The sequence below is a fragment of the Nestor notabilis genome, unplaced genomic scaffold (genome assembly GCF_000696875.1).
Source record: "Nestor notabilis isolate BGI_N333 unplaced genomic scaffold, ASM69687v1 scaffold903, whole genome shotgun sequence".
Taxonomy (NCBI): domain Eukaryota; kingdom Metazoa; phylum Chordata; class Aves; order Psittaciformes; family Psittacidae; genus Nestor; species Nestor notabilis.
In genome coordinates this window covers 191,550-213,591 of record NW_009923085.1, presented here as the reverse complement: position 1 = coordinate 213,591, position 22,042 = coordinate 191,550, and the positions used below count along the sequence as shown (strand labels likewise).

General features: G+C 36.6%; 1 protein-coding gene across 1 annotated transcript in view; it reads left to right on the top strand.

Annotated features, from left to right (window-relative positions):
• DDX10 (DEAD (Asp-Glu-Ala-Asp) box polypeptide 10) overlaps nucleotides 1-22,042 on the top strand; it is a gene marked incomplete at its 5' end in the record, with an annotated part of 160,176 nt that overhangs the window by 18,871 nt on the left and 119,263 nt on the right. The window contains 3 exons of the mRNA XM_010011938.1: nucleotides 4,896-4,997; nucleotides 10,747-10,834; nucleotides 14,877-14,965. Coding sequence (XP_010010240.1) covers nucleotides 4,896-4,997; nucleotides 10,747-10,834; nucleotides 14,877-14,965 — 279 coding nt within the window. The remainder of the gene's footprint in view (nucleotides 1-4,895; nucleotides 4,998-10,746; nucleotides 10,835-14,876; nucleotides 14,966-22,042) is intronic.

Sequence of the window (22,042 nt, the reverse complement as noted above, 5' to 3'; positions counted from 1 at the left end):
GAAATATTTTCTGTGAGCAAGATGCAATTTTCCCTAGATTTGGAGCGAGTTGTATCTGGTGTCCTGAGAGACTGTTAAATTAACAGTGCAAAGATGCATCCCTGCTCTGGTTTCTTGATCACCTTGAGGAGATGACAAGATGAGTAATACCATCAATTACTACACATGCAACAAAGTTTGATTACTTTGAGGTTTTTAATTTACTTTTCTCCAACACAGTTGAGGTGCAAATGTAGTGAATAATAAGTCACCAGAGTGAATTAGCCTTTTAGGACAGATACGTGGGTTTGGTGATGATGGACAATTTCAAGGCTGCAGTGAGCAAGGGTGGGGAGAACTTCTCCTAATGTCTCATCTGCAGAAGTAGTCCTGCTGTACAATTTCAGTGGCTGAGGTTGACTCTTTTTATCCATAAAGGTTTAAAAATTTTATCTGTCTACTATAAATACTCTCTTGTTGGCTTTAGTGGAGAGGTGGATACTTAGAATACTGTTCTTTTCTCTGATGTTTTAGGCATTGTAGTAGAAACAAGATCTAAGTGTTCTTTACTGTTTATGCAGGTTTCATAGGTTTGCCAATACAGAAGCTTTTGATATGAAAGACACAGAGAAAACACTTTGGAAAACTGAAATTTCTGCTGCAACCTCTTTTTGAGGTTATCTTTAAAACCATGATTTTCTTATAACCACATTACTAGGTTGTTCTTTTCTTTTTTTGACAAATAAGATAATACTCTATCCAAGTAAACTCCTCTTTTTTATAGGTTTGCATTTTGCTTTCTTTAACTAAACACCCACTGGGACAGATACAAACCTTCCCAAATGGTACTGAAGATGGTTTGGTTTTCAGCCTTCTCAATTCTGTAATGATTTTATTTTCATATTTAGTCCTAAAGAACAGTATTAATATTAAACTGTCTGGCTTAATTAAATTGCACAATATAAAAACAGGCAAAGACTGTTCCTCCTTAACTTCAAGTACATTTAAAATACTGGCATTTAAAATACTGGCATTTAAAATAGTGAATGTTTCCAAAATAGGCAAGGAAAAAGATTACACTGCATCAGTATTTACCAGATATCTTTCAGTCCCTTTGAATTTCTGAAGGCATCAGCTCTGAGAAATTTTTAGTGTTGCTTTTTGTTTTCCTTAGTAGTTGCCAAAATATGAGAAAGTATAGGTGCTTGAAAACCTGTGTGTCTTTGTTTTAATGTGGTTATTTCTTTACTTGGCTATAGTACTATTTTTGCTATATAAAGACAATGTAAACGTTGAACTAGTTGTTGTCCACAGATAGAAAATTTAATGCTTGTTTTCTTTTTGTGAGTTATCTATGGAATGTGCCTTCAGAATTGCATCTTCTGAATTTGTACTTCCTGAAAAATACTTGGCGTATGTGTTTAGCACTCATAACACACAAGAACACCTTTCAAGGGTCAGATTGAAGGTTCATCTGATCCTGCATCCTGTTTTAAGCATGATCTCATGGGCGCTGAGGAAAAGCTATGAAAGTAAAACTAATGTAGAATGATACTTACTGTACTGTATCATTCCAGAGTTTGGTTTTGTGGCTTGTAGAGAGGGTATCTGCACTCTCTGGCCCTTGATGGGTGTTTCTTCCATGATTTGTAATACACTGGCCTTTTATAGCATGTTGCACACTGAATAAAATAAATACAATAAAGCAACAATTTAAGAATGCCAGGTCAGGCACTCCAGGGTAAGAAATGCCAGAAGCGACAAAACTACATAAATTGCTTCATGCCTTTGATTAAAGAAATCTGCAAAAATATCCTTTGTAGGTGTTCATATAGTATGATCAAGACTTTTTTTGTCATCTTGACAAATGAGGAGGATTTTTATTAAGAGACTAAACAGACATTCTTTCCCGATATTGGATCATTCACATAGCTCTTTTAGGAAATCCTTTCATATCATCTGTTTTGAAGAGAAGAACAGAGCTGTGTGTTACTCCACACTTTTAAATAGGTAAGAGACTGGTATTGGCAGCAACATTATCTCTGTCTTCCTGTATGATACAAGCTTTGGGTAGATAAAAGAGAATATTTTCATCCTTCTTTCCAACAGTGCTCTGAGAGCTCAGGTTCTTTTGATGAATAATTAGCCACCTTGGAACTGTGATCATCAATTTTTGGTGTAAAATGCAAAGTCCTCTAAGGTTCTGTGGCTCTCTGGGATTTCATTGCTTGTTCAAGCAGTGGCAGTGTCTGACATGCACCCACTTCCTGGAAGTATCACCTGGAGTGTGGCTGGATTAAAATATAGATAGTTTTCTTAGAAGGTGCATTTGGTCTGTGTAAGCAAGTCATCCCCAACATCAATTATTATATAAAGGGTGCAAACATTCATGGGGTGTGTGGTCAGCAGTGACTTAATGTCCTCCTATGCTGTTGGTAAAGACAACCAAACATATATATGGGTTGCTTTAGAATTCTGTTTGGTTTTTTGGGTTTTTTTTTTTTTTTTTTTCCAGAAAGATGATGGAAGCTGATGTTTCTGCATTAAAAACACTTTAGGTCTGCTAATTAAATGGATTAAAATAAAGTTTTTGTACAATAGCTCTCTGTCACCCACAACCCTAAAGTAGTATTTTTTGGGATGAAGTCCAAATGTTTTACCATTTCTTTGGCACTCTTACCAAACCATATATAACCAGTAAACTTATGTAGTGCTGGTATGTGGCAGAGACACATCCTGTGTGGTATCAATGTGGTTTCTATGTAAAATTTCAAAGTCTAGAATGTAGGCATTAAAATCTCATGATGGAAACATTTGCTACGTCCCTAAACTCATCATGTATAGCACTGGGAGGTGTGGGGGGGAAGCATCCAAGAGCATTTTGTTGTGATTTTTCAAATTCATCAAACGGAGCAGAGAGCTGTAATAAAAGCTGTCAGAGTGTTTTAACTGCAGATTTTGTTGCTATTTGCATTACTTACTATGCTGTGACAGATAGTGTTTATAGTTTTCAAACAGTTCTGCAGTACTGTTTTTGCCAAGTGACAACTATTTATACTTGGAGAAATGTGGGCTCCCTGTATTCCATCTGAAATGACTTTCATCAGTTAATGGTATGATTTGTTTGGTGTGCCTGAGAACATCCTTCTGTGTTCTCTGGTCACCAGTTAAAAAGCTCTCTTAAGCCAAAGAGTCTTGACTCTAAGACTTCCTTAAACAGCACTTATGTTCCCTTTTCTCTGCACAAAGACTGAACTGGTGTTTTCATCTGTCATTCCTGAGCTTTTATTGGAAAGATAAGTGACCTACCCTGGCATAGCCTTGTTCTGTGTGGTATCAAAGACAAACTAATAAAAACTCCCACTTTTCTGCTGCCGGTTTGTATCTTTGGTATAATATCCTTTCCTTGATGGTTCTCTTGATGGAGAAGAGTGAATGCAGCTGGAATAAAGACCAAACAGGGAAATGTGTGGTGAGCTAACAGAAGCTGAAAATCTGTGAAATAGCAATAGATTGAGTGGAATAAAGATAGAAGAAACCGTTAACTTTCCTTGTAGGAAGACAGAAAGGACAAACCAGATATGCTGAGGATGGATGAAAAGTTTTACCAGCTTGAAAAATAATTGAAATTGAAAAAAATAAAAAACAAAAACATAAATTGAAAAATAATACAAAGAGTATTTTCTGTTTCAAATAAGTGGAACACTCTTAGTCATAGCAGTTTATGTATAGGCTTACAATCTGCTGCTGCTTAGGGACTTCCCCGTGAGTACCTCTTGTCAGTTTAGAGTTGCTTTACATAGTAATTTAGTAGTCTCTTAATTTGCTTTCTCCCACCCATTGCTCTCATCAGTTGGTTGTGAGTTGGATTCTGTCCAGTTTTGGCATCTTTCTGAAATTCCATTGTATTGTTGTTTTTAATATAATGGAGGACTTCATGCAATATTTTCCTATCAATCTGTACTCTTAAGAACTGATTGTAAATGTAAATAAAGAAACAATATATGTGTTATGATAGATACGGACTTAGATAGTGCATACCTGCTAACTGATCATTACTGCTTCTCCAGTAGGACTTAAACCCATTGTCTTGTTTGCTTATTAATTCTCTTGGGTATTTCTTTTACTCCATGAATGTCATGAAGCTGCTGAAAGTAGGACCTGTCATTTTCTTACACAAAAAAAGGACAGGAAGTTGCTTTAAGAATAAAATAGAAGAATTTTTGTCTTTGCCAACCATGTATCCTGAGTAATTACCAACTCAGCTATATTTGATACAGCTATTAAGTGCACTGAGGAGTGAATACTAGGTTGAGATGCTGTTCTTACAGGATTGGTCTGATTATATCTTTTCTTTCGCACTTAAAAACTGCTTCTGTAAATGAAAGAACTCCTGATTTTATGCTTTTCTTTCAGTGATGCCTCTGTGACATGTTAATATGCAAGTAGTTGTTTGGGATCAAGGCACTTATCCTTTCCTAGCTTTTACCTTCTTCATCTGCAGCCTATCTAAAGAAGAATCAATTGTTACCAAGTGTTAAGACTTGCCTATTGGTAAAACATGAGTGCAGGTAGCCTGGTCTTCTGATATTGTATGCTTTAATCAAGTGCCATTTGATTGCCACTAATAGTTCTCATTTAAGGAAGAAGAGATCCACTGTTCTCAACCTGTATCTTAGCCCCAAATGTTTAGGGCTCTAGACATAGTTTTGAAATAAGCTCAAGTGGAGATATTATCAAGTCACTTAACTGGTTTGCGTCTTCTTTTTCTTTTGTAAAGTAAGGATTTTTGCCTGCTCTTTGGGATGCTTCTAAGGAAGCAAATGTAAATTCTCATTGGTTATTGAAAACATTATAAAAATTGTTTCTTGCATGTTTTCTTGAGATCTCTCTTTTGTTCCCCCCCCCCCCCCCAGATACAAAGAAGGTGGTGAAGCTTTGTTAGTATTGCTTCCCTCAGAAGAAAAGGGTATGGTGGAACAGTTGGCACAGAAGAAAGTACCTGTCAGTGAAATCAAGTAAGTGACTAATGGTCTGTCTGTTATTCAGCTTTCTTTCTACAGGAATATTGTGTGATGAGCTTATGACAACCCTAATGGAATAAAGTGCTTGAGTTGCCTGGAGCTGGACAAACAAGGGAGATAATTTTATTTTGATAGTGTCGTAGAAGGAAAAGACCTTCAGAGGTTACTATTCTATCCCTTTCTCAAAGGCAGGATCAGCTGCACAAATCATTCTTATCAGATGCTTGTCTAACTTGCCAATTAATATCTTCACAATTTCCTAAAGTGATCTCATCTATACTCAGCAGTTCCTACCATTAACGTCTTTTCTTCAAGTGTCTGATAAGCCTTGGAAGTAATTTAAGTGAAATATTTCCCTTGTCCTGTGCCAAGAATATATGGGAAATGATTTATTCTCTTACTCTTTGCATCTATTTTTTATGTAAGTGGACATTATCATGCTACCTCTTTCTCTTCTTTCCTTTTGCAGATTAAACAATTACTGTTTCTTTAATCTGTCCTTGTATTTTTCTTATACTTGTTATCATTCTCATTTCTCTTACCTGTTTTTTCTTTCGTTCTGTACTGTTCCTGTAATTTGTCATGATCTTTCTGAATCAGTTGAAGAACAGGAAATAAAAGATGTGGCTAAATGGTCATTTTACGTACTAGAGAGAGTATTCTGATTGAAACCTTTAGATACCTATGCTATCTGTACAAAAGACAACTGACTAAACCTAACTGTAGAAGGGTTTAGATTTAAGGTTTAGTTTTATCTTTTAACGTATTTTTGATGTATAGGATATGCCATTTCAGAGGCACTTGTGGACTGCACTTATGAATGCTACTTCTATGCAGCAAACAATGTATACAGTAGCTGGTTAAACGTTTTCTGGTTAAACGTTACCAATTTGGTGCAGAACATGTGTGAACTTCAAACATGGGACAGTTCTTGCTAAAACAGTGCAAACGGAGTCAAACAACTACCAGAAGTCTTAATTGTGCTTAAAGCTTTCTTTTGACATTGCAGTTAAAAAAGCCCCACACAACAGAAAACAACAACAACAACAAAAAACAAACAAACAAAAAAACAGAAAACCCCCAACTGAATGTGAACAATATCAGTAAAGAAACAGATTAAAGAAACTGAATTAAAATAAGATATTTTATTTTCCTTTAAGCATCATAGTGCTTTAAAAGGATCTATTGTATAACCAGCACAGCCTAAGCAAATTAGTCTCTTTTTCCAAACTTCATCTTTTTCCTTCTTAAAATATTTATTCAAATAATTTATCTTGTTTTGATATTCACTGAATAAACATCTGATCTCATGCATGTTATAAATATTCCACCTTTCTTTGATAGCTAAGCTCTTAAATTCTTGAGTAACGCAGTTAATTGTTTGAACAGCTTATCACAGAAAATGGTAAAAAAGCCTCTTTAGCCTGTATTTACTCATGTAAATCCAAATCAGTATTTTTGTGCCAGAATAACAATTCAATTTTAATAAGGCAAACATTTCATTTCCCTCCCAGTAAATGCATCTTCTATTTATAATACAAGTTAGATGTGTCTCTCCAGAGACATCTGTGGCTGCATCTCTTAACACATTCTTGCTAATCTGATGTTTTATCACTGGAAAACTCTCTGATTGATATTTTCTTTTTTTTCCTTAGAACACCACTCCAAAAATTCACTCTTTTACCAAGCTACTAAGATATATGCCCATAATAAATACATTTAAGTAACATTCTGAACTGGAGTCATTATAGGCAAAGTCAGGGCTTTTGGTTGATATTTGAACAACCTGCCCTGAGATCCAGTTTTCTAATCTGTAAACATACCTTATTAGTATTTGTAACATCAATGAAGGGAAATTCTTTTACATAGAATTGTTTTCCTAGTGTGGATAAGGCTTAAATGGGTTTAACATCGTAATAGTAAGAGGCTAACTAAAATCCTTAAAAAACCCCAAAAAAACAAAACAACCAAAAAAAAGTTCCTTTTAATTACTTGTGGATTGCAAGCCAGTTTCATCCTAAAAGGTTTTAACTACAAATTTGCTTAGGTTGTTTACTTCTAGCCACTTTCCCAATTAATACAACCCTGGTGTGTTTTATCTGTTGATAAATTACTGAAGAAGTTGCATCAACCCTTGGATCATGTTCCAGGTCTTCTTTTCAAGTCTTCTGGTCTGGTTTGTGCATATTCATGTAATATTAGATTCTCAGGAATTGTGAGTTTTACAGTCTAATTCACAAGTTAGAAGGTAATGAGCATTGCTCACTGCCAAGAGCTGGGTTTAACTCTGCAGACTTCTGAAATTCATTCTGAAGGCTTTTTGTTTCTAAAACATCACTATGTCAAAGTGTATGTTTTGCTGTTCAAGTTAGCCTGTTATTTTGTGTAAGGATCACAAGAACCAGTCTTCTGTTGCTTTACTTGTTTGTATTTTCTGAGTTGCAAACAGCACTTTTATTTCATTTAGACAGAGCTAATAGGTCCATAATTTGAAAAGAGAGAGGGGAAAAACTGTTTTCTTTTCCAGAATACCTATTCCAAAGGCTAGCATTTGGGCTGTTTTCTTAATTTTGAATTTTAAATACTACCTCCCTGTGGACCCTGTTAGTATCCCATTCCTTTCTAATCAGCACAGGCTGCCAATTTACAGCTTTTAACAATACATCTCTTTTTTATTGTTCAGGCAGAGCAAGGGAAAATGCAAAGTATGCAGTAATAAGTACTGTATTTTAGAGCATTCAAATACAGCAAAAAGCTACTCTGAAAGTATAAACTATTATGTACATACTTATAAGGAGTCTGTAACTTCAAAGTTTTTGATGCAAGCTGTAAACTGAAGTTATTTTTAATAATACCTTGAGACTACTTAATTGCATCCAGTTTTGTTGAGTAACACGATAAAAGCTGCTTTCTAAGGGGTTTTCTTAACAAATTTTGTGTCTAGAAAATTTTACCAAAGGAAGTATGGGTATGTAGATACCCACTATGTAATATTGCTCGCTTTAAATTATGACAAAAATGGAGTTCTTGAAAATAACAATAACTATTTTTTTTTCCCTAACAGTGGAGAATACTCAGATATGTGTTCCACATAGTACTAAAATTATTACTAGGGAATGTATTTAAACTTGTGGCATCCCAGTTACCATCATTACTGTAGGACAGTCCACTGGTGTCACTAACCGGTGTGGTTATGCACCTGTATGTGATCTGCTGGTGTGAGGCTGGCAACCGTGAACAGCCTTCCTTAGGTCCCAACTCTTCCTACTCTTTCCAGCCTTCCAGGCTGTCCAATGTAACCACAGGCAGCCATGCTCCAGGCTGAGAACAACTGTTTTGCTACATCCTGGCAGCATGGTCTTTTTGGTGGTTGTTGAGATTTTTTTTGTTTAAATTCAGCTTTGGAGAGAATGGGGAAGAGGCAGTGCTTGTATCCTGGTGTTAAAAACAGGGAAATGAGAGGAAAGCAGAGTACGTATCGACCAGAAAGTTTGGAGAGTGCTGTCTACCAATTCATAAGACCAAGCAAGCTGAGTTCATATTTACACCATGGCACAGTCAAGTGTGGACATTTATGTAACTGCTAGGCAAAACAACAGTTTCAGAAAGTTACTCTGTTCCTTAAAGGCAATGTTTGTGCTCACAGAGTGAGGAAAATAAACAGCCTAGGTAAAATGACTGACAATATCATAAAATCCCCTTCTAGTCATTGTATAGTTGGTTCTAGCTTACTGGTTCTTAGCTGTTAGGCAAGCTTATAAGTTATGGTAATTCATTTAAGTGTTTAGCTTTTAGGTTTTTATCTCCAAATAGTCCCATGTATGTAATGATAGAATGGTTTGGGTTGGAAAGGACCTTAAGATCATCCAGTTCCAGCCCCACTGCCGTGAGGGGACATCTCCCACTAGACCAGGTTGCTCAAGACCCTGTTCAGCCTGGCCTTGAACACTGCCAGGGATGGGGCATCCAGAACTTCTCTAGTCAACCTGTTCCAGTGTCCTACCACCCTCATAGTGAAGAATTTTGTCTTTATATCCAACCTAAATCTCCCCTGTTTAAGTTTCAATCTGTTGTCCCTTGTCCTATCACTACAGTCCCTGATTCCCTGATAAAGAGTCCCTCTCCTCTTAATATTTGTCCTCTTAGTGTTTGTGCCATTTTTGTAGTTGTCTTCAGTTCTAATTTAAGCTTTCTTCTTGAGTTGCAGATCATTGTAAACATTTTGATTTCTTCTAGCCAGCCGTTTTACTCTTCCTCCTGTCTTTCCTCTGCAGTGAGGTAGTATACCTTGTGTTTGTACATTTTTCCTTTGTTAAGATCAGAAATATTTTCATTGTCATCTTCTCAGTCTTGTTTCATAGACTAAAATCTAGAAGAGTCTTCTATTTACTTTTTCTGTCTTCGGTGTCTTGTATGCATTCCATCCTGCTTTGCATTTCAAAGACTTGTTGGTCAGTTTGTCCCCCACTGAAGTTTTCATGCCTCTTTCTTTTTTTTTTCTTATGTCTTTACACTTTCAGAGCAAATTATATGCTGGCTTGAAATTGGAGCTCAGCTTTTTGATCTCTCACTAAAACTGTAGCCACATAGCTTTTGTGCTCACTACAGTTTTCCACTGGCTGTATCTGACAGAGATAAGAAAGTATCTGACAGAGATAAGAAATTGAAATGGTGAGGGAGTAAAATTTCATGTCTTTAAATATTAAAGTATTCTTAGGTAATACCCTCCAACCCCTTCCTTAATTGCTGCGTTCATATTTAGTAAGAATAATAGATGATCATAATGTCTTATATTAAAAAAAACCTATAAAATGTTTCTTGCCTCGTATTTTAATTAATTATGGGTTTTTAGACTGACTTACTGCTATGCAAAGAGACATGATTTTGATTTTTTTTTTTTTTCCTTGATTTCCTTTAGTAAAGGCTATGTTTTGTTGTACAGTATAGGATAACAGTACACAGGAGCAAGAACCAGATTAAGAAATCTGGTAGTTGTGCATCTTTTTGACCTCTACTCGAAGACTAACTTCCTATCATATTTGGTAGTTCATATTTGGTAGTTCATATGATACACTTGAGTGACACTAGCAGATCAAAACCAGAAGTAGATAAGAAATGATCTGGGCAAATAAACCTGGATTAGTGTAGGTATCATGGGTGTAAGTGTCTGGGAGAGGAACTGTATACCTTCTTACTAGGTTTAATGGCATTTTCTATTATTCAGTTATCCTTCTTTATTCACCTGGTCAATATATTGAGGAGCTTTTAAGTTTGTTTAATCTTAATGTGCTTTATTTTTGCTCATCTGGCTGTAAGAAAGAAGTACATAAATTTCAGCATTCCCAGGGCAATGGATCTTATTTAAGCTTTCAGAAATGCTGAGAATTTTGTTATGAAGACTGTCTCAGTATAAAGTAGCACTATAATTGGTTACGTTTTTTCCATTTTTTTTTTCCCCTCAGCATTTTTATACATCCGAGAAGTACTGCTGACTTTGGCTTCACTGAAAACTGTCTCTGGATAAAAAGTCTGAGCTTCCATTTGATTTTTCTATCTTAATTGTTTGAGGAGTGTATGCTTCATCCTTAATATGGTTCTATTCTAAGCTGTTTTGGAGTGGTAATAACTAATGCATATTAAAACAATGCAGAAGACATGAAAATACTTCTCAGAACTTTATAGGGGCTTATTTTTGCATGTTCTAATAATTAAAGCTAACTTTTTTCTTTTTCTTCTTGACTAGAATTAATCCTGAAAAACTTACGGATATCCAAAAGAGGATGCAAGCTTTCTTAGCTCAAGATCAGGAGTTAAAAGAGAGAGCTCAAAGAGTAAGTCATCTGCTGCACTATAGCTCTTGAGGTATTTCTTTGCAGCAAAGAAGGCCAACCACATTCTGGGTGTCATTAGGCAGAGCATTGCTGGCAGATCAAGGGAGGTGGTACTTTTTGATGTTTAGGTATCCCAGGTTTTTGTAGTGCACAAAGAATTACTTCTAACATGTGGAATGCTTGATCCTAAAGTTGCACCGGCCAGATATACTGGAGACATATTATGGTCAATTGTAACTGCCACAGGAAGTTGCAGTTACACCAGTTTGTATCAGAAGTGACAGAGCAGCTGTTTGGAGGATGATGAGTAGGAGGAAGCCAGCATCATCTTACTTGAAATGAAAATACTAACAAACCTCTGGGTTTCTGGTGTTGGCTTTTTAAGATCCCTCAAAAGGCAGAGAGAGTTCATTCTGAATTGGGCCAAGTAAGATAATGATAAAGTTTCAAAGTAGCACAAGGATCAAATCAATCATGGGCTGTCTGTCAGTGTTAGAGATAAAAGCTTAATTATGATTTTTTTAAAATTGCCATTTAATTACTCATTTAAACCCTTTTGGTTGCAGTTTTTCATTTGTGGGTAGCAGTGCTTTGTCATCTTGCAAACAAACTGTATAGACTATTCAGTTTTTGAAAATCTTGACGTATGGACAAATGGTTTGTCATAGAACTGTTCCTCCTTAATAAGATTTAATTAAGTGTGAGTGTTCAGACATACTGTGCAAATGTGCCTCAGTAGTCTTAATGTATCAGTGTGAATAAAAGAATAAAGATAATCCAAGTGAAATTCTGACCTTGGATCCTTATCAGAATGCTGGATTTCTCAAAGGCACGGGTGTTGTGCTGTCTAGCCTGTCTGTTGCAAGCTGCCAAATTTTTGACATCTGTAAGAAATTCCCTACCTGAATGGATTAGATAGCAGTGATACAGTACAGCTACGCACAGAAGTTCCAGCAGGATGTAGTTTACTGTGCTGAGTGCATAAGTTCCAAGTGGTTGTGTCCTCTAAGCTTGTTGATTTGCTTCAAGATTATTTTACTTTGTTTAAAAAAAAAAGGAAAAAAGAATAAAGAAAATACTTGATTGCTGACTGCTTCAACAAGCTTCATGGGTCATTTGATAGGACATGGTTCCTCTGCTGTTGCTTGGAGAGAGAGTGAATCAGACTGGGGCTTCTTTGAAACCCTTGCAGTTTCTCTTATGGACTGATGCTGCCCTTCGACGTTTCTTATAATTTTAATAGTTAATCAATTCATCCAGTTCTGAAAACCGTTTTAAAAAAGAATGTGTTTTTATTGCTAGTTTGAATGTTACTGTGTAGGGGTGCTGGGACACTGAGGTGGTGTCTGTCTGTTAAATCGTTGTTGCACCCAGGGAGATGTGCCTGAGATTCCAGTCATATCATGTTACTTTGAGTTCTGTCAAAACAGCACATAAGTTGAATTGGATGGGTTGTAATATTTAAACAATTATCCAAGAAATACATAAATAAATTTAAATGTAGAAAATTAGAAGAACATAATACTTGTTGCCTTATGTATTTCTAGTACTTGTACAATAATCTGAGGTGGTTTGGGGGCCTTTAGCTATAATGGTCACAGAGCTGTAATATGTTTCTGATCCCCAACCGTAACATCTTCCATAATAGTGTAAGTTAAATCATACAATATTTTTGTAAAGTTCAGTTATTAAAAAAACCTCTGAAAATGGTTTGAAAACAGCAAAAATAGCAGAGGACAACTGCAATTGATAAAAGAGTAGGAAAGAAATTCAGGCCGGCTAAACTTGTTCTCCATCTGCTGTCCAGTGTGTGTGTGCAGAGAGTGACCAAGTCTTAGGAGAATTGAATAAAATCCAAGAGGATGACAGTATTTTAGAAGGAGCTTGAAGTGAAGGTACAGAAATCAAATAAAAATCAAAAAAGTCATTTGCTGTTTCTGTGCTTCATTTCTCTTCTTTTAAAGTAGAAAACTTCTGTGCCGTATCTAACTTTTCTAGTTTAGGTGTTGAGTGTTCCTACTTTGCTGAAGTGTTCACAGTGTCTAAAATAATAGAGAATGAGATCAGCTGAAGACTTTAATCACCATTATACTACTGTTGAATGATCTTTGAAGCCTCTTACCTTAATTAAGATGTCTATTTCTTCGAACATAGAGCAACACTGTCCTGCACACAGTCCATGACACACTTTGTTCAGTGGGCTGAATCCTGTTGACAGCTGATACATGTGAGTTAGAACATCTGGCGTTTGTTGGTGGTTCATTCTTAGTTGTTGTAGGACTTGATACCTGTGCAAAAGGTGTGTTCTTTCTGGCCGTTGTCTATCATTTATAAATTTCTAGACCTTGTGTACCAAAGATAGACTAGTAAAGTATGTGGATGGCTTTGTAGGTTATCCAACAGGCTGAATGAGATTACTACCCTGTGGCGTGTAGTGACTCATGTAAATCTTTGGATCTGCAGCTCTCAGATTCACAGAAAGGATACTTCTTGTTCAACCTGCTTTTTTCCACCTGTCACTACAGAGAAAAAAGAGGCTCTGTCATTTATTTTTGCCACTGCTAGCTAGACAGCAGTAGATTAATGAGAGCTGTCAAATTTGAAGCCTTTCTGATTGTCTTCCTGAAATGATTAATAATTTGATTTGAGCAAACAAGTGTTTCATTCCACACCTCATTTCGGTAGCAGTTGAATGGATTATACTAGCACCTTCCACTACTAAAATTAATTGAAAGACATAATCTGGACAGGAAACTTTACCCAAAAACTTAGCATTTGGAAAAATAAGCAAATAAAAATTTACTTCCATAATGAAGTGTTGGGTAGCTTGAAACGTATGTCTCTTAGCTCTACATATCTTGCAATTAATAGTTTTTATTTCAGTTTGCTAAGGGGAGAAGTATGACTTTATGTCATTGCTTAATTACTGTCTCATTTTTCTTTTCACCTTTGGAAATGTTTATTCTCTTTTAAGCATTTAAAGAATCCCCATAAGAGATCAATGCTCTAACTGTTGGGTATTTTCCTCCTCTATCTCAGGTTAACAAGAATTTTATTTTATTTTATTTTTTAAATTCCACATGAATTATTAATACAATAATTTTCTCCGACAGGTGCCTGTAGGTAGCAGAACAAGGGTGTGATTATAGTATGCTTGAATATAAGCCTATGAGCTTAATTTGCTATTGTTACTAGTGTTGCTGCTTTAAGCTTTATGGTAGGAGTTCTGGCATGTGTTAGAAATCAGGTTATGATCAACAGAAATCCAAGGATCTTTTCTGATATTTAAAATATTGTGGTATTTATGCTGCTAATGATAGGCAGAAACAAACTATATAAAAGAAACATGAGTAAGAAGCTTTCCTTTTGGGAATGATGAAAGGAAAATGCAACACAAAATTTGGTTATGTGGAGCTTCCTGTTTTCTTGGTGAAAGTCTGGGATTAATTCAGCCTTGGACTGGTGATAGAAGATGTTGTATAGTGAATTTGTGTTGGTCAGCTGAGTTGCATTCATTGTATGCACGTAATGAACTGATGGCAAATGCAAGGTAATAATGAATTACCTTAGGCCACAGTGAAAGGCAGCTACATTGAGTTGCATTACTTTCTGTTAGTGGCTAAGATTAAGTCAGGATGCCTCAGATTGGTAGCAATGCAGTCTGTTCTTGCTTCCACATAGTTCAAGTATCAGTGTAGCATAACAACATTCAGACACGCTGGGAGGAAAAAAAAAGAACTAGTGGTGTTTCCTTCTGACCGATTTGCTTTATGTTATTTCTAGAGAAAACATTACAGACTGTTGGGAAATTCAGCCAAGTGCATTAGTTAAATATTTGAATACTTGAAGTTCCATCACTTCTGTAGTACTGATAAATTTTAGCTGGTGGGTATTATGTAAAACAACTTCAGTCAAAATCAGTATTAGACCTCTTCATAGTGAAATTCTATTTTCTGTTTAGAGCAACAGCGTAATGTTAGTTTAATGTGTTGGTAATTGAATGGTTTCCTTTTTTTGTTGAATACTTTTATTTTTCTTTCAGTGTTTTGTATCCTACTTGCGTTCAGTTTACTTAATGAAGAATAAAGAAGTATTTGATGTTTTCAAATTGCCTCTAGCAGAATATGCCCTGTAAGTATGATCAACTTGGAAAGTGAAAACTGTATAGTGAGTTTTGCAGTGTGTAATAGCTTTAAATAGCTGTTTTGACTATGTTAACACAGAATTGGATAGTCTTGTAATGTATTTACAGTTTCATATCTATACTGTACTTTTGCATATTTTCAAAGATATTCTAAATAGAAATTACATGTAAAACCAATATATGTCTATGGAGAGAAATAACTCTTCTACATTTGCTATGCACAATAGAAGACAAAACTTGTGAAGTAAAAGAATAAAGAATAACAGGTTTGGAATTTTTTTTTTTTTGTGGATTTGTTGTTGTTTTATTTTTCCCCCCAAGATTCACCCTTCAGCCTCGTAGCTGAAAGCCCACCTTTGAAGTATAGTATTTAAAAAGAAGTTGGCATATCTAAAGATGATATATCTCAGTCTCATTTTGAGTGCAGTTTGGACATTGCGCCTTGGACATAAATTACCTTCAGAAGATTGAGTGTATTTGGTAAAGATGAAACATCTCCACTGGACTGAATAGCATCTTTTTTTTTATTATGTCTATTTTCGTACATATATGTGAATCATTCTGCATTTTGTATGGGAGGGAAATTAATTTTGACAGGTTGACTTTACAGATGACAACCACCTGAGATTGTTTTAAGATGTGAAGTTTTCAAGTAACCTCATGGGACATAGAGTAGTCAGAAGGGAGCAAGAAGATGCTCAAAGATGCATGGTAAATTAATTTAATGTCTGGAATTTCATACAGAGAAGACTTAAGTCTTCAAACTTGTCAACATGTGGCATAATGAACTAAAATGTGACAGATTACTAGACTGCAGAACACCTGGTCTTCCTCTGCTGTGCTGCAATTAACATGATTGAGTTTTTTAAGGTACATAAGCCTATTATAAAAGAAGCTTTCTTACTTTATGGACTCAGAAATTTTTTAAAAAGGAGAACTAATAGAAACTTGAAAAATTTCACTAGATACATTGTCTGCCCATTCACCTGTGTAATTTGTCATCATCTTTAAAACCTAAAAGCATCTTAGTAGGTCTGCTATTCTGAATGTAAGGAGTAGTGGCAGAAGATTAGGGATGAGAGGGATGACCACACAAATTCTGAACACAGGGTGTTAGGAAACCAACTGACAGATGGTAGTAATGCTGAATTTTTGGAATCCCAGTGCCTCTTTCTGGATTTCAGCATGGTGTAGCCATCTAGGATCTGATACTGATGTGGACAGAGCAGGCTACAGTTCTGTCCGTCTCAGGCCTCTGTGCCAGGATTTGGTCTTTCATCAAAGTCATTTCTCATTCCAGCTTTGCAAAGTTACTAATAAGTCATTCCCGCATTAAAATGGAGGAAACCAGACAGTTGTTTGGAGAGAGTAGGAGAGGTTTAGTCAAGGGTATGAAATATATGGAACTGTAATCAAAAAGTCAAAACACAATAAATCTGGGAGATAATTTGGAGATTCTGCTCTAAATGAACAGTTTGTTGGCTCTCTTCTTATCCACTCTTCAGACTGCTAGTCTACCTAAATACGCTCTGCAGTCCCCTGGCTTCCAATTCAATGCATATCCACTTATATAGTGGATCAGTCAGCTTAATTAATCAGTCAGTCTTCAAAGTCTGGTGAGTTTGAATTCTGCATTCAGAAGCGACCTTGGTTTACATTCTGTGCACAGACTTGTGGCAAAGCCTGGATTGAGAATCCATTCTTCCCTTTAACTTCTGTGTGTATTCTCTAAAAAGTATTTCAGCCTTTCTGTGGAGATTTACTGCTAGCTTGATAGATGTTACTCCACTAAAAATCCTGCAGAGAAAATAGGCTGCTTAATGCCCCTGTCAGGTTTGTATTTCAGTCTGTCAGGCTGTTGCCCATTTTCTCCACTGCTCTCTTGTCTGGCATGTCTGTGCACTGAGATTCTCTTGATCTCTGTTTGTTGAGTCTGTAGAAAAGCAGTAGTCTTTTTGATTTTTATATATTATATAGAATTACTATATGTTTAGGAAAATATCTATATTAAAGTGTGTGTGTGCATGTCTATACATATATACACATACATATTCTAGAGTCTGATCACCTTTAAGCTATGGTACATTAGTATTCTCTCCAGTATCTTCACATTGCAAGTTGCTATCAAGAATAATTTGCTGGTGGAAGACTTGCAGACCTTGTGTTAACGTAGGCAGCCTTTAAGTTTAGTGAAGGAGAACCTTGATGCTTGCATAAAAGAGAAATTTGTCTTTTCATTGCAAAGGACAGCTTTGAAAACATAAGAAAATATAAACAAACAACAGGGTGGAAAGGAATAATTAATTAGTCTGGCTTCCTGGTTAGGAGGCAAGGTAAAAAGGATGCAGGGATTTGAAATATTTTACTTCCCAGACACTTAATTTTGTTAAATGCTAAGATACATACATTCCAGTCTCCAGGGCAAATCTTAACAGACAAATGTGCTGGATGGACAGGTTAGTCACAGCTCAAAGGGGCTGCAGGCAAGGTAATTTCCTTTGTGAATTTCCTCATGTCTTCCAGGAGCAATGCAGCATATTTTTATCTGTTTATCCTGCATTAGTACATAGAGAGTAAATAAAGCAGGTTGAAGCCAAGTTATCTGTGAAATGTCTGATAGACACAACTTAGTACCCAGCTAATTTTGCAAGTGTTGCTTACAGATCAGTGTTACAAAGTGGTTGGTGCTGCCAGCGCTGAAGTGGGTGATGCCAGGATACATGATCCATCTGTCAACATCTGTCTGTCTTCTCACTGAGCACTTTACTCTCAGCACAGTGTGCCTGGCTGTGGATGTGGGCCTGACCCTTACTGCATGGCCAGGGCAAAGGGTTTCATTTGTTACCTTGCTCCAGCTGCCATGAGTGAGCACAGCACTGCTTGTGACAGGCTGCCACCAGGCAGCACCCATCACAGGCTTTGCACATCTCATCATCCCTTTGCTGTTTTTGGGCCCTCCTTCTCACTGCCCTTGTACATCCTTTTCTTCAGGCCTGGTATCCTTACAGCTAAAAAGCCCTCCCCTACTTACTTTTTCCCAGTTGTTTCCAGTCTTCATACGCCTGTAACCACAGTTAGTATTAGTATTTCTCATGCTGTTACCTAGTTAATCTTAGCCTCATATGGTATTACTCATATGGACGTCAGTATTCCCTTCAGTGATCTGTAGTCTGGCCATTTCTAGTGCAACTTCCCCTCAACCACCTGGAGATCCATCCATCCCTTTCTGAGCTTTCTGTAACTACTTCTGTAAGCTTCTGAGCTGTCTGATCCTGCCGTACAGATCTCTGCACAAGCTGCAGTCTCCTCTCCCAAAGTCCAGGGTCATTATTCTCTTAGTCATGATCCTTGTTTCTAGGATCTTGAACTGCCTTCTCTCATTTTACAGCCAAGCCTGCTATTGACCTTCACTCACCTTAGACGTAAATGTACTTGCATATGCATGAGTAGCAGTTCCAGTAGAATGCCTCTCAGAGTTGGCTAATCCAGCTTACTTGGAGAAAAGCTCTTTAATGCATCTAGAAATGCTCTAGAAATCTCTGTTGCTGTGTTGCCCATTGAGCAGATGTCAGAGTGGCTCAGGTACCAAAAGCACCAGAGCCTGCAAGTGCAATGGTAAGGCTTCTTTTACTTTTGTAAAGAAGACTCCATCTTGGTCTTCTAAGAGATTAGATTCCAACCATGACATCTCCTTTGTTGGCCTTCTCTTTGATGCTGACCCATAAACTCTTGATTAGCTTGGCCCTCATTATTAGTAGAGTTATTTGAGCTCCCTAATGTAGAGGGATAAACTGGCTAGTAAAATAAACAACACAGCAAAAGCAGTTTCTCTGTTTGTTTTGGTTATTAATTAGACCATCTGGAAAGCCTGTTAATTCAGATTTGTGTCACTTCACTTGAGTTGATTTCCCCTGTTTTCAAAGGGTTGCTCATCCTGCCTTCTGAAAACATTTCAAATGTTAAATGTAGATGTAGCATATATTGCAAGGCAAGTAATACACATTTCTTCTCCTGAAATAGCTTCTGGGAGGTTTTAACCTTTCCCAGGCTATTTTCAATTTTTGTCTGAAGCTGTTCTGTAGTACAAGAAATCACTGTGCTCTGTTTTTATGGGTTCAAATAATTTTGGAGAGGTTCACTAATGGAATATATCTTATATTTACTAAATGTAGTAACTTAGTATTAGAATGAGACACTAACTTGTGTGAAATTATTGTGCAGCAGTTCTGCAGAAGCGACCTCATCTTCCTTACATCCGGCTTATATCTCAAAAAGGGCTGGAAATCTTCTAGGTGCAGAGTAGGAACTTTTGTGACACTTAAAAATTGACGGATTGTACTAGTCTAAAATTTCCTGTTTAATTTGTTTGTGCAAGGGCAGAATTTGCTCAGGATGTTAAAGATTCTGTCCTTTTAAAGAGTTGAGAGATGCCCAGCTTTTCACCCAATCCAGATAAGGGCATAATGAATTTACTGTGTTAGTATAAACATATTCAAGGTTTTTGTATAAGCATAACTAACAAACTTCAGCAAAGGCAGTATTTTAAGTCTGATACACCATTCATTTAAATTAGTTTTAAAAAATGTTTACTAATGTTTGATTTTCCTTATTCAATAGCAGACAAAACTGGCATTCTTAAAGCTATACAATGTTCTTTCTTTGGAGTTTTACTCTTTTAATTTAGTTCCTGAAAATCTTTGTCTACTTGCTTTGAATTGAAGGAGGTACCTGAACACTGCATGTGTTTTGTTCAGTTACAACTATGCATTCCCTGACCAGTGTTAGGGAATAATGATATCTGGCCACCTCAGTTTCTGTTGGTGAATAGAACTGTCAGCTGTACTTTCATTTACAGTAGTGAAATAATCCATTGGTTTCAATATTGCTTTTAGTAGCTGATTTAAAATGTCTTTCTAAAAGAGCTCGCTCCCAAGAGGTCATTGCATTTCACACCAAAATATGAAGCACGATTGTTTTTTGGTTTGTCAGCTGAATTTGTGTTGCCTTTTAAAGGCTACCATAGTCTGAGGACTGCATCGTGGTTTTAGCATGTTTTTAGCGTGTTAGAATTTATGAAATCTCACTAAATAACTTACCTGCTTTTTGTGTGTCTTTATAAGAAAACCTTGTGCATTTCCTATTCCAGAAGAGTGTGTGAAAGGCTAGCACTAAAATTAAAGAATATCTGTAACTTCAGTCAGAGTAGGATTGTGGTTTGAGTGCCATCTAATGAATTAATGAAACTAATATTGCCCTTCCTAGTTAATGGAAAGAAAATCTGGTTCATATATTCAGGTGTTTTAGTATGGTGTTTAGATTTGGCAGATTATTAAGAAATAACTTCTAAAGAAACTCTTAGCAGTAATAGAGTATGTTTATTCCCAATTGTTCTTCTTTTGGAATATACTATGGAAAAGAAACAGTAATGAGACAAAATGCTGACATTTCTTGGAGAAGCTATGTAATTAAAAGTGTTTGGGGATTCTTTGCAGACAACTTTAAGCTTCTCTGCTATTACTTTCTTACCAAATTTCACCTTGAAACATTCCTTCTCTCTCAGGTCTGAGGGCTATATTCCTTTGATTCAGATGTCATTTGAATTCTTATAGCACTAGTCTTTTTCGTTGGGTTGCTAAGCGGTGTAGAAAAATTGGCCAACACTAACTGATAATTAATTTTATGCAATTATTAAAGTAAGACATCAGTGCAGAACAGCAATCTGGCAGGTGGGATTTCATACTTGAATGAGAAAAGCTGTGATGAAGTCTCCTCCACATCACAGGCTGCTTTTTTTGACTTCGTCAGCTTCTTCTGTGGAGAGAGTAGTTTCTTCACCTTGTCAGGCTTTTCTCTGCAGCCACGATCCTTAGTTTTGATAATAGATGTGGAGACATAGAAGAGAAGCTGTGATGAAAATCAGAGTTTGCAACCGTGTGTACATTGTGTCTGCATAAGAAAGAGAAGTGACCACAGATTGAGTAGTTGCCATGCAGTACTACTGCTTGCAGTACTTTGTCAGTGGGTGACAGCAACACTTTATGTAGAATAATGTTGTGAAATCTGGAAAAGCAAAAAAGTGTTTTTCTTGCAAAGGTTTTTTTTAGCCACTTCGATCGCCTTGCCGAGGAGATTGCACATTCATCGACATCGTAGCAATCTCTTTATTTGTGTTTTATTGTGCCTGGTGTTAAGGTCCAATTCCAGGTTTGAATCTCTTCCAGCTGCTGCAGTGAAGCATTACCTCTGCTTTGTTTGGTTATTTTTGTTTCAGTTAGTCAATAGGCAAAACTTTAACACATAGTTTCACTGCAGAGGTAATTAGGTTTATCTGTCAAACACTGAAACAAGTTTAAGATTGCTGGTTGCTTCAATTTCAGTTCTCAAATGCACTGTGTTATCCTCTCGGCAGTGCACTGTCAATAAATGTGCAAAGCACACTGGATGGAAACCTTCATTGGTCTTTTTTTCATAAAACTCTATTTGCTTTATTATTGCTATTAATTGCTTGTAGAACAGCAGTACTGGTTTATCAGAAATACTTAAACAAAATTAACTTTAAAATTAAGACAAACTTCATTGCAGAACTTGTTCCTTGTCCTAACAGTGTGGGCTGCTTTTTGGGTGTGTGTCCAGTTCTCAGTGTGTTAGCTTGTGGCCACTACCAAAACTGCCCTGTTTTGGGTGTGGTTGCATTTGGTTTCTTGCATGCTTGTTTGTTATTTAAGCAGGGTGCCTCTCCTGCTGACTACTCTGTCCCTTGGGCTACCATTAACAGTTCAAGGGTCTCTGGGGTCTACAATCCACTCTTGCAGCTCTGCAGTACCATTTGGTTGCTTCATGGACTGTTCATAATGACAGTTCCACCAGAAAGTATAGATTTGATTTTTCTCCTGAGAGACAGCTCAGGTTTCTTTATTCAGACCTGTGTGGCAAAGAGAAGACATAATGCTGTCTGCTTCAAATGAGCAGCACTGAGAGGAGAGGTGGTGTAGAACTGCACCAGAAGAGACGTGTCTTTTATATATGTGTGTGTGTGTGTGTGTGTATATGCAGCCATTTTAGTT